We start from the raw sequence: 13382 nt of genomic DNA, 5'->3' as shown, positions 1-13382 counted from the left end.
TATTTATTGCTCTGAGAATACAAACATGAACATGGCCTTATGCAACCCAAACAAGAGAAGAAATGCTGCTTCCGGAACCAATGAATAACAAATGATAATACTTCATGAGCAGTGCAGCTGTTTCTGCTCAGCTGTCTTAACGAGAGAGCCGAATGTGCACTAGAGGCTTGAAGAATGACCCATTCATTAATGCCCATAAGAATACACCAAAAACATCAGAATTCAGTTCCATCTCAGCTGAAATCACTCCACTTACACACCAACAACGGTAGACCCCTGTAACATCGCTGAACTAATAAACTTAAGGGTAACACTTTATTTTAAGGTGTCCATTATAATACAGAGTAATTACCTAGTTAAGTACTTAGTAGTACCCGTTGTACTTACATGAAACTAAATGTATTTACCATGTAACTAAGTACAGCCTGTACTTACAGTTTGTAATTATGTAGATGTAATAGGCAGCTACTGTTACACATATGTAACAGCGTCTGTTACACAGCTACTTATCTAACCAAAAGATTGTTACATATGTGTTACAGATTTTATACAACGTAATTATAAATGTAAGTACACAGACATAAGCTACTTAAAATAAAGAGTATCAAGATTGTACTTAAGTGTCCTACATGTGTATCTATACAGTGCACCTTATCCAGCTGCACCTTAGTTTGATTTAACCCACCAGTACACAGCTAAAATACATGTAATGCATTTCTAATTACATTACAATTACATAATATTACACAGGTATAAGCTACTTAACATAACGTGTATCAAGATTGTACTTAAGTGTCCTACGTGTGTATCTATACTGTTCACCTTATCCAGCTGCACCTTAGTTTGATTTAACCCATCAATACACAGCTAAAATACATATAATACATTTCTAATTACATTAAAATTACAGAATATTATACAGGCATAAGCTAAAATAAAGTGTATCAAGATTGTACTTAAGTGTACTAGTAGCTGTGTAACAGACATCTCTGTTACACAGCTACTAGTATAAGCATCTCTTATGCTCACCAAGGCTGCATTTATTTAATCAAAAATACAGCAATACTGTAAAATATTGTTATTACATAATTATATAATAAAATATTGTTATGCAGTGGTTAAAAAAGTGGTTGTTTTAGGATTCTTCAATGAATAGAAAGTTCGAAAGGACAGCATGTCATTGAAACAGAAATCTTTCTAACATTTCAAATGTCTTTACTGTCACTTTTGATTATTTAATGTGTCCCTGCTGAATAAAAAATATTAATTTATTTTTAAAAAAAGTCTTACTGGCCTCAGACATCTATGCACTAGTATTCACTTCACAATTTACCATCAGATTTTGTGTCTAATACTATAAAGCAACTCCAACTGGTGGAACATGTCTCATAACGGATTGCAGGGCTATTCTGATGGACATCAGAGAAAATCAGTGCTAAATGCAAATAAAATGCACCTTATAATTATGTATAATTGGCACAGCAAATAAACTAGGATTGCCATTTTTTTTAAATGTTTCACTAAAAACTATTTTAATTTAATTTGTTATATTTTACTGTATCATTAAATATAATCTTTATTATATTACAACATTTAATAGACAATATTAATAGAAATAAATGTTTTTATTTGCACTTGTACAATAAGCAATTCAGGTAATGTGCTTGATGCTTAAACAACACTGACTAAAAAATACTATACTGGATTCAAAAAGCCCATCAGACCCCTGAGAACCGCTGTGGCTTTAATCATCTAAAACCTTCCCAAGCATTTCTGTGGTATGTGAGGTGTTGAGAAGACTTAATCACTAATCACTGTGGTGACATGGACAATTAGGTGGAATTTAAAACCCACAAATTGTTCCTGTGAATGGCAGGTTAAATGAAAAGCTTTGGGATAGATTAGCAGGTAAGTGGGAGACACTTTTGTACGTTCAGACACCCTCTAGGCCTGAGATTAGGACAGACCACAGATGACCAGCTTTGATAACCCCAAGCCAGGTCACATTTAGTACCGCTCTAAGAAGTTCTCTTACCCGATTGGATGGGCTGGAGCTGCGGGTGACCTCCTCATAAGCAGACACATTCTCCCAGGTGGCGATAAAGGCATGGGTTGGGATGAACGTGGCATCTGGAAAGCCTCTCTTGACATCTGCTTCCGCCCGCTTCAGCACAGTAGGGGACTCTGTCTGCCGGTAGAAGATGGATCCTTTTCCTTTGCTGGTGTCAATGTCAGCCAGGAAGGGGGCGATGACAGGGAAGTCGGTGGGGAAGCCGTCATCTACATACTGCTTCTCCATGGGAAGATCCTGAGTTGAGATGATTCCATTGGTGGCCACCTTACACAAAACAGAACGAGAAATGTCTATAATGATCTAATTTTGGGGTCAAATTCTTATAATTAGTATCAAATCAGAGTTACAACTTATAGCAATAAACTCGTTTAAGGTTTTTAACCACTTTGAATTTAATGATAAAAGAATTATTCCTTTTAAACTTTTAAAGAAAACTTTTAAATGATGAAAATAAATAAAAAAATAAGAAGGAATGACAGGCATTCTTACTTTCTTAATACAAATTATACAGACATTAAATACAATTTTTATTTCATAAAACATAGCAATGACATTTTTTACAGTTTTATTCATATTCTCAGAGGGATATGATATTTTTAAGGCAAATAAAGGCAAAGCAGCAACAACAACAATGTACTCACATATAAGTTATTGAAGGACGCTTCATAGAAGAACATGGGTTTGGTGAGCGTGATCACTTTAGAAGTCTCATCGTCCCCTTCTTGCAGAGCAACATCGCCGTAAAACATCCCATATGGATAGATGTCATGTCTGTGAATGGCTGTGACATGCTGAACTGTCCATGAAAGTTGTAAAAATAAGACTGCTAATTTGTCCCAGGTCATTTTAATGAACAGTTGGTACACATACAGCTTGCATTCATGCGGCACACTCAGTTTGAATGAGTTGAGTACACGCTGATGTTGAGCATGAAGCTGGGAAGATTGTGATCCAGGCATTGAACGGGAGGGAGGGGGGAGGACACGCGGACGCTGATTGGCTGACGGGTGACACACGGAACACTCTCTGCATATCATTACATTTATAAGAGGGTGGGGGGGGGGGGTGTCTTAATTTATTTAATAGCGAAATTTATTAGGAATTCTATTTAAATTAATGAATATGTCATAAAATGTAGGTGTTATGTTAATTTTAAGTTTTACGTAGTTATAAAATATCCTTTAATAATCACTTTTCCTGTTTTTGCTGAGAATAGCTTTAAGATTGCTTTAGGCTAATCCAATTACTAATCCAATTATTCAGTCTTTAGTCAATTTAAGAATACTGGATAACAAATGGATGAGTGTCACAAATCACTGCTGAGGCTCAGACTGTGAATATTCACACTGCTCGTGTTTTAGTTACTATCGCATTTGCATTGTGAATACTGCATAATATATAGCCCTACTTCCTTTCTTTTGTGTATGAGGCATATATTGTGTAAATGATTTATTATTTTTGACACATTTCGCTGTTGTTGATTCATCTTGAAAACTATTGACCATCTCTTTCTTGTTTGTGGTGCCATCTAATGGCCATTTCTATATGAATATTGGAATAGGGACAACGAATTTGAAAATTGGGTAACTAACTAAATAAATAAATAAATAACGTTTGGAGGCATATGACACAAATCATAAAGTCTAGAAAAAAAAATTATATTTCTAAGTTGTGCTTAAACTTTTCTCTTATAACAAATTCTTCTGTTAATGCATGAAAATTGAGCATTAATCAGTGGAACTGAATCAAATCTTGAATTAGAAATGATCACTCACTGGAAACATGTACTGTAGCACAGGTCAGAGTTTGTATGTCAAAGTTGATGAAACCATTGAAATGTTGAAAAATTTATTTATTTTGGTAAGTTAGTCTTTAAGCCAAGAGTAAAAAATAAAGAAATGTAAACATTTACATAAAAGAAATAAACAATGTCTGAAAGATTTGCTTTGTAAATTTGTAATGCTTACTCACTGAAATAATTATTTAGCCTAATACATACGCAAATTAATTAAAACAGTATCCAAGGACACTTGTTTGACTACTAACAAAAGATGTTTAGTGTCCAACAGGGCAAAAGGCGCCTAAGGCCATTTGGATTTTATCTTCTTTCGGATCACTGAATAACAACAAACACCACAGTTCAAGCAATGACAAAATATCACATTTGAGGTCATTTGATTTAATACCCAATAATGTCCATAAGTTTGGGTTGGTAAGATTTATTTGATCAAATATACAGTAAGAATCGTAATACTGTAACATCATTACAATTACAAAATGTTTCTATATGCAATAAAAATATGCCTGTGATAACAAAGCTGAATTTTCAGCAGCCATTACTCTAATCCTCAGTGTCACGTGATCCTTTGTTGAATTTTTTGCTCAAAAAACATTTCTTATTATTATTACATATATATATATAAAAAACAGTTGTGCTGTTTCGTTTTTTTTTCTTCCAGGATTTAGAAAGGTCAGAAGAACAGCATGTATTTGAAAAATAAATATATTAATATTTTGTAACATTATAAATGTATTTACTGTCATTTGCGATCAATTTAATGCATCATTGTTGAATCAAGGTCAAAATAGTTATAGATCAGTACCTTATTTGAAATATAGAGGGCGCAAGATGAAAACAAATAACACCAAACCTGCAAATAAAACTTTTCTTATCACTCCTCTACTGTTCAAATGTATTTATTTTAAGTGGCTTGTCTGGTTCATTTATTCATCCTATAATCATGAATTCTAGGAAAAGGCTTCCTTGTCATGTGTCTGCTTAACGTAATGGGAATTTGATCTTGTCCTGATGTTCCTGTGATGTCCTTCAATTTCAGTGAATCTGATCCAGACGTTTCAAGTTTCACGACATGTTCATAACCATGTTTGGCTTGTCAGTGTATATGCTTATTAACATCAGACAATATGATGCAGGACTCAGGAGACCTCTACAAATACAGTCATCACTGCCACAGCAGGCCTAACAGAGGTTTCACAATCAAGGAAAAAAAGAGTTACTTGGACGGAAATATGCCTACATAGTTAATAATATGAACAAAACATTTAAAACATGGCAGTATATAGAAGAAAATGTTATTGTAAATGTGTAAATGCTGTTTTATCAAATCATAAAACGTTGCACAGAAAGGACCAAGAAGGCCTAAAGTAAAAAAGCACAAAATTCCCTTCTGGCAAGACGCGTAGCAGCATGTTGTGAGCTCAGATATGTTCATGCCCAACCTTCAAGCCATGGAAAATTCTAACCTCGTTCAGCATTCACAAACGTCTGTTATAGCAAAAGGAAGTAGGTTTAATTATGTAAATATAAAGAAAAGATGACTGCAGAAATGATCAATTGGGAAGATGCCAACTGAGCTGATGGGTATGAAGATAAACTTTCATGGGCCATTTTCAAAAGTGGCTAAAGTATAAATCATCCTCATATGCTGATTTGGTGCTTAAGAAACATTTCTTATGATTAACGATGTTGAAAACAAAGTTGTGCAGCTAACATTTTTACGGAAACCACTATAACTTTTAGGATTCTTTCATTTCTTTTGAGAACTCAAGGGTGCCAAATTTTGGAGAACAAATACGTTTATTTGAGTATTTATTAATTATTTAGTTATTGGTCATTTAGTGGTCATTGTATAATCAGAGGGCATTTTAAAGCTCATTCTTTCATAAAGGCAAATTTAATTACTTATATCACATGTACCCTTTAAGAGACTCATTAAAGCTCATTTTTTAGTATTATAATAGCTATTTTAATAATAATATTTATTTGTACACACACTGCACAGAGCACTTTGGGATCACAAATAATCAGGAAATAAAGTCTCAACGGAACACAAGGTTTTAAGGAAGCTCAAATTTCTCATTGCTGTGTCTGGATCTGTATGTGTGTGTGTGTGTGTGTGTGTGTGTGTGTGTGTGGAGGGTGGGGTCAAGACAATGACGTTGTTTCACCAGTCAACTGCTCATTCAACGGAGGAACTCATGGCTCTACATTCTCCCACTGCCTCTTTGCCTTCGAGAGCATGGGGCAGGCAAAGAGGCAAGTCTGTCTGACTCCAGAGGCACTGAAATACTTGTATGGATCTGTTTTTTGGAGCACACCATGCTTACACCGATAAACTCCATTCCTTTACTTTGGTGAACCATTCTAGACAAGTTTTTTCTAATGTAGAGTTTGCTTTCAATCATGCCAAACTAAGCTAATTCAAGGAAGCTTGGAAAACTTTGAGAAGAAGTTCCAAGAAGATCTACAACACGAGTGTCAGCACATCTCTGGCAGTAATGGGCACAGAAAAACAAAACTGTACTGAAAGTGTGAGCGTGGAGCAGAACGGTGGCCCGGCCATCAGCGCGATGATGTTCGCAGCTGGAGTTCTCGGGAACCTGGTTGCACTGGTTCTCCTGGAGTTCCGCAGGAGGAAAGAGAAGAACCGGCAGAGACAGTCTCTGTTCCATTTGCTGGTGACCACGCTGGTCATTACGGATCTAATGGGAACCTGCTTGATCAGTCCCCTGGTGCAGACTGCATACTTAACCAACACCACACTGGTTGGGCTGAGCGAGACTCGTGCGGTGTGTGAATATTTCGGATTTGCCATGACTTTCTTCAGTCTGGCAACGCTCTCCATCCTCCTCGCCATGGCACTGGAGAGGTGCCTCTCCATCGGGTACCCGTACCACTATGGGAGGCACGTCACCAAACGCTGCGGATACATCACCATCCCTTGCATTTATCTCGTCTGCTTTTTATTTTGCTTAATGCCGTTTGCAGGCTTTGGGAAATATGTGCAATATTGTCCCGGGACATGGTGTTTTATCTCCATGAATCCAGAGGGGATTGAGGACCGGGTGTATGCCAATGTTTATGCCACTATGATGCTGCTCATTGTTATAGTTATAGTGGCATGCAACTGTTTTGTAGTTTACCATCTGGTGTTAATGTACCGGAGGCGCAAATTGAACCGAGGATCAGTGCAGACCCGGAGTAAAAGGGACAGGAGGTACTTCTCATGGGCAGAGGAGGTGGAACATCTCATTCTCCTGATCTTCATGACAGTCATATTCGTCATTTGTTCCCTGCCATTAATGGTAAGACTTACAGTATATTATTAGGATAAAGAAAAGTGATTTTATTGACAAGCCCAGGATGCATTTATTGAACTTTGCAAAATGTAATTAAAAAAATAAATAAAAACATGTTGTTAAAAACATATTATATAAAAAGAGGTAAAAGATAAAAAAACAGATTAAACTATTTAATATTAATATTAATTAATTACACAAGTAAGAGCTATTTCTACTTGATCTATCCCATAAAAATGTATTTAGGTTCATTTAGTTATTTTAAATAGTAATTGATTGAATAGTTGACTTGAATAAAACAGTTAATACATTAGATATCATTTAACTGCATTAATTACACTAGAATGATATTTTTATTTATATATTTATGACCCTGGACCACAAAACCAGTCATAAGGGTCAATTTGAGATTTATACATCATCCACCTTTTATTGATGTATGGTTTGTTATGATAGGACAATATTTGTCCGAGATACAAGTATTTGAAAATCTGGAATCTGAGGGTGCAAAAAAATCAAAATACTGACAAAATCGCCTTTAAAGTTGTCCAAATGAAGTTCTTAGCAATGCATATTGCTAATCAAAAATGAAGTTTTGATATATTTACAGTTGGAAATTTTCAAAATATCTTCCTGGAACACGATCTTTACTTAATATCCTAAAGATTTTTGGCTCAAAAGAAAAATTGTAGCTGAAGAATATTTTTTAAGTAAAGAATTTTTCTGAAGTAGAACTATTGTTTATTTTATCATTTGTTTCTTTTGATTTGAGGTTTTAGAAAAAAAGATATTAAACTGCTTGGACAGTTTGCCGCTTGAGCCTGTTAAAAGAACAAGATGTACAACCAGCTGGCTAGAATTGGACAAAGTAAAGAATATGATGGATGCTTGCATTTTATAGTTCATGTCACTGGGCATGGGGATGTTATGGTTTCTAAGTAACCACATATTTAGTTAATTGTCAGAGAGGAATGGTGATAAAAATGAAGCGGTTTTGACCCGTCTTGGAGAAGCTGGTATTCATGATAGCAAATGCCAAAGAACTTTATCAGTGCATGAAAGCATTTGTCATTCTGGAAAAGACACTACAGCTCACTGAGATCTAGTGTTCCTGTGCAACAAACCCAAGATCTTGGTGACATGCTTCCATAATCATTTAATCTTCCCCAGAGCTTAAACAGTAACTTCCAGTGTGAGATTTAAATAGCTGCAGTCTATTTTTCTTGGAGTGTATTAATTCTTGTGAAAATGTGGTTATCACACACAAACACTCTTGGTGCTGACAGACTGATATTGTTTTATATAGTCTTGCTGAAACCAGACTCAAACACCTTCACCCTTCAGTGATCAGGAATAATGCTACCCATGTTAATTATTTACAAATGCTAATTAACAGTAGGTGAAAGAATAATAAAGTATTACAGTGGCTCATTATGACTCAGAGCTCATTGCAAACGTATTGCTGATTCACTGGTTTGAATTGAGTTTATAAAGGACAATTGAATTTCAGCATAAATTACAAGTAATATAATTTCACATACCAGCAGCCCTCTGACTAAATTTGTGAGATGGGGTAGTAGGTAAATGCAATGATATACGGCTCCAGTCTGACAAAAGGTTACGCATAATCAAAATCGTCAGATTTCATAATAATACTCACTTCCTTAAGATTTGATGCTATGTGAGAAATAATTTTCTTGACAAAACAGAAATGATTAGGATTTTTTAAAATGCATATTTGCACTGATTAAAAAGAATTCAAAGCATGTTTCAGTATCAGTGTTTAGAAAAAGTTTCAACTTTTTGACTGACTTTCGGTGGTCTCTGCGTGTAGTCTCTTTGAACATGCAAAGAGACGATCACACATTAGCTTTAAGATTCCAGTTTGATGAAATGCAGTGCATGAGAATTTCGTAATACTTTCATCATACTTAATGGTCTGCAAAAATTGTTTTCCTGACCAAACAAAACTATTAGTGAAAATAAGTAAATCTGCACTTTTGTGTTTGATAGAGGAAAACCAAACCAAGACTTTTGTCATGAAAGATTATGTGCAGAAGTAAAGTAAGTTAGAAAAATAGGAAAATAATATGAATCATTTCTGCTCTGTTATGTGTCTGTTATTTTTATGAGGATAAACTGAGAAATGATCTAAAGTTTTTAAAATGACCTTATGACTCATTGATGGGAAGTCGAAGATGAAGACATCTAGAAAGCGAATTATATATATCTCTGCTTGCATGGTTGACAGAAAGCACAAACCTAAGCTTTGTCAGACTGTGTTGTGGTTACGTTTGTTTATGTTTTTGAGTTGTTCAATGCACACCCAAAACCTTATGTGCCCACTTAAATGTCTCATTCAGTTATAGCTGAAATCTTACTAAAAGCAAAAGCTCCTTAAATTGGAATCAATGGGGAAAACGACTGACAAGTCTCTTGCTTTTTAAAGCCTTATCTGTAATTTTAGAGTATTAACTCGCTGATGAGGAGTAATGCTATTTGTGCACATTATCTCGTGCGTGAGATGAAACACATCCATGCTGTCATTAATATTGATTAATGAGCACTGAGTCTTATAGAAGCATATCAACAACTATAATGGTTTCTCACTTAACCGATTAGATATAATTTGTGGGATGTGGAAAAGGAGATGAATTATTAAAAACATTAATGCAAAACTATACTTTGGACCAGACAGTGTATACAGAGGCTCCAGATATCTCACCACAATGCTTTCATTACTGTTAGTGCTATCTATCTATCTATCTATCTATCTATCTATCTATCTATCTATCTATCTATCTATCTATCTATCTATCTATCTATCTATCTATCTATCTATCTATCTATCTATCTATCTATCTATCTATCTATCTATCTATCTATCGTTCGTTCGTTCGTTCATTCATTATCTCTTTCTCTTTCTTTCTCTCTCTCTGTCGTTCATTCTCTCTATTAAAGTGAACTTAATTCATCTAGACTGAGCAGCGTTCACACATGCAGTTGTTTCTATTTTGTGCTGAAAAATAAATATCCTTTTTTCCAGCTTGACATTTGATATATGATTTATTGAAAACAGATATGTGTCTTCATGCTTCTCTGCTTTCTTTGGTAAATATCACTGTGCTCGCAATAATCAGTGCCTATGACAGCATCATCTGTCAAAGTGCCATGTGTGGTTATGGATGTATGACACTTCTGAATTACCTTCTTCTCTCTAGATCCGCGTGTACATCAACTCCATGGGAAAGTCTAGAGGCAGCAACAAGACTGATCTCATAGCTCTGCGGTTCCTCTCGGTAAACTCCATCATCGACCCCTGGGTCTTCATCATCCTCAGCCCCTCGGTTCTGCGCTTCCTGTGGGGGGCGCTGTGCAAGACCAGCTTCATAGCCTCCAGAAACTCCCTGTTCAGAACGTCCATTTCCAAAAACCCAGCAGGCCAAATCGAGCTGCACCAACCCACTTCCACCTCCGTGGAGAACACACACCTCAACAAGCCAACCATTCAGATGATCTGACATGATGAGGACAGTATTTATGGACTGGACGGATCCATCTAAAAATCAATATGCTTTGGAAGACAAGGTTATGATTAAGTTCTTTGATAGCATTATCTATCTATCTATCTATCTATCTATCTATCTATCTATCTATCTATCTATCTATCTATCTATCTATCTATCTATCTATCTATCTATCTATCTATCTATCTATCTATCTATCTATCTATCATCATTTTATCGTTCTATCGCTCTATCTATGGTTTTGTCTATCTAAGAACATCTTAAGTGATCCGTCTGCCATTAAAAAGGGCAATCTGGTTTGTTTACTAATCTAAAAACAGATTTAGAAACCCCCTGAGGCCGTTTAACTGAGTGAGATAAAGCCAACTGTGAGGTCAAAGGGATAAGTTATGTTCCCTCAACCACTACAATAATTATTTTGAGACCGAGGGCCCTGTCAACTGTGATCGCCAGAAGAACTTGAAAAATGTTCAAGGCATGTTTAGCATGCATTCAGTCATGGAGGATATTCCAGTTTGGAAGAGGTTATTCTCTGTTTGGACTGTGTGAAAACAGAGGAACCATCCTGAAGCTACCATTCCACAATCATTGCTCATCCTGGTTTCCTTTTTAAGAGGGTCGTGTTTTCAAACAGGTCAAAGGTTAAATGGCATGTTGTCCCATGCGGTATGTCACTTTTGTTGTCAAGTGAATCATGTGACGAGGTTTCCTGTGTGTCAAGTCAAGCAGTTCTTCAAGTGTTACATATAAAAGCTGCCTGCTTGTATTTATATTATCAACATATTTATTGCGCTTTAATTTATGTTGATACAACTGTAAGTCAGTGACATATATGTGTATTCATACATATGTATGCTGACATGATTCAGTGGTAATTAGTAGTGCTGTCAAACGATTAATCGTGATTAATCGCATACAAAATAAAAGTTTTTGTTCGTACAATATGTGTGTGTGTTCTGTGTATATTTATTATGTATATATAAATACACACACATACAGTATATATTTTGATAATATTTACATGTATTTACATGTCTATATTTATATTCATATAATTTATGTTATAAATAAATATATTGAATATTTAAACATAACCTATTTTTATGAAATATATACATGCATGTGTGTGTATTTATATATACATAATAAATATGCACAGAACATACATAATGTAAACATTTTTATTTTTATTTTGGACGCGATTAATCGTTTGACAGCACTAGTAATTAGTCAATTCTTTCATTTGAGAGATTCCAATTGTACATAATTGTACAAAATTAGTATAAGCATATAAGCATGACGTCATGCATGGTGCCGTTCAATAGCTACAGACCTATTCTTTGTGTCAAGATACTTGTTTTACGGCGCCTTTGAAGCTCTTGAATGTACTTGTGAAATAATGTGACTCGTGTTGTCTATGCATGTAATTTATGTTGTGAAATTGTCTGTTAAACATAATCACATCATATCCGTCCTAATGCACTGCGAAAAGGAGCTAATAACTAAGATATCAGAGTCTGAAGCAGGATTGTATATGATTTTAAATTCCAATTCAGTTCCTGAATTTGAATTCTGAAAGCAAACAGAATGCAGACTGCATTTTGGGTTTGAATGTAAGTAGAATTAAAATGGATACAAATAAATCATACCCATGACTCAATATTGTTGACTAGAAAAGCAATGTTTGTCAAGACAAAATTTGTGTTGGCTTGAAAGCATGCATACACTCCCTGAGGCCATTAATAAGTAGGCAAACACTCAAATGATTGGCTAGTAGTGCATTGCTTGCACAGCATGGTCCTGTTGTACATATTTACTGTTCTTGCATTACAGTGCCGTCATAAACCACAGGACTTGTGACCACGTGTTTTTATTCTGGTTACTAGTTCCTGAACATGTTGACAGTTTAACAAACTTTAACTTTCTTAGCAAGATTTTCTTCAAAGTGCCAACTGACCATAGAAGGAAACAGCTTTTCGGAATGTAATTATATGTTAATATGAAAAGCAAGAAACATTTGCGCTTTACACAGTAAAGTAATCCCTGATAGACAGGAATGTTTGAGGTTGTGAAAGAGGCCATGTCAATTTGAAATCAAGCACAACTCCACTCACTTTTTTATTGGTGAACGGAGGTCTACGTACATCTGTGCGTGTTGCAGAAAAAAAGTTTCTCAGCATTTGGTCACATAACAAAGGTTTTCCCAAACTCGAGTATGTAAACCCCTGGAGATTTATGAAGGAACTGCAATGAGTGAAAAACTAGTAAATAATTAAATCATAAAAATGTAAAACTAAAGTACATTAACAATTTTAAAATAAAATTAAAATTAACAAATTACTAAAAAGATTAAGGGAATAGTTCAGGCTATTCAAGGTGTGGATGAGTTTGTTTCAGGCTTACATCACTTGCTCACCGATGGATCCTCTGCAGTGAATGGGTGCCGTCAATCTGTGGTTGTAGTTTAAAGGGAATAAATAAAATCAAATAAGGGCAAACAGGAAAACAGAAACCAACACGTAACACCGTCAGAATGAGAGTCCAAACAGCTGATAAAAATAATAATAATTACGTAATCCACATGACTCCTGTTTATAAATGAATGTCTTGTAACACAAAATGCTGTGTGTTTGTAAGAAACAAATCCATCATTAGGGATTTTTAACCCGTCAATTCTCAGC

The 13382-nt window shown here is 35.2% G+C and overlaps 2 protein-coding genes across 3 annotated transcripts in view; one reads left to right on the top strand and one right to left on the bottom strand.

The window, feature by feature from the left end:
• The window catches only part of LOC306850375 (nidogen-2-like), a 35984-nt gene extending 33013 nt beyond the window's left edge, over positions 1 to 2971 (bottom strand). For both annotated transcript variants that reach the window (XM_079385976.1, XM_079385975.1), the window contains exons 1-2: positions 2716 to 2971; positions 2036 to 2338 (exon numbers count right to left, since the gene is read on the bottom strand). In XM_079385976.1, the coding sequence (XP_079242102.1) occupies positions 2036 to 2338; positions 2716 to 2919 (507 nt within the window). In that variant the 5' untranslated portion in view covers positions 2920 to 2971. The remainder of the gene's footprint in view (positions 1 to 2035; positions 2339 to 2715) is intronic.
• Positions 2972 to 6054: 3083 nt separating this feature from the next.
• LOC306849945 (prostaglandin E2 receptor EP2 subtype-like) lies at positions 6055 to 11641 on the top strand. Its single transcript, XM_079385335.1, has 2 exons — positions 6055 to 7180; positions 10396 to 11641. The coding sequence occupies exons 1-2, from the start codon at positions 6374 to 6376 to the stop codon at positions 10693 to 10695; spliced, it is 1107 nt and encodes a 368-aa protein (XP_079241461.1). The 5' UTR covers positions 6055 to 6373; the 3' UTR covers positions 10696 to 11641.
• The last annotated feature ends 1741 nt before the right edge of the window (positions 11642 to 13382 follow it).

This window comes from Barbus barbus, assembly GCF_936440315.1.
Source record: "Barbus barbus genome assembly, chromosome: 30".
Lineage (NCBI taxonomy): Eukaryota > Metazoa > Chordata > Actinopteri > Cypriniformes > Cyprinidae > Barbus > Barbus barbus.
The sequence above is the reverse complement of the archived record's forward strand: the minus strand, read 5'-3'. Positions and strand labels throughout refer to the sequence as shown.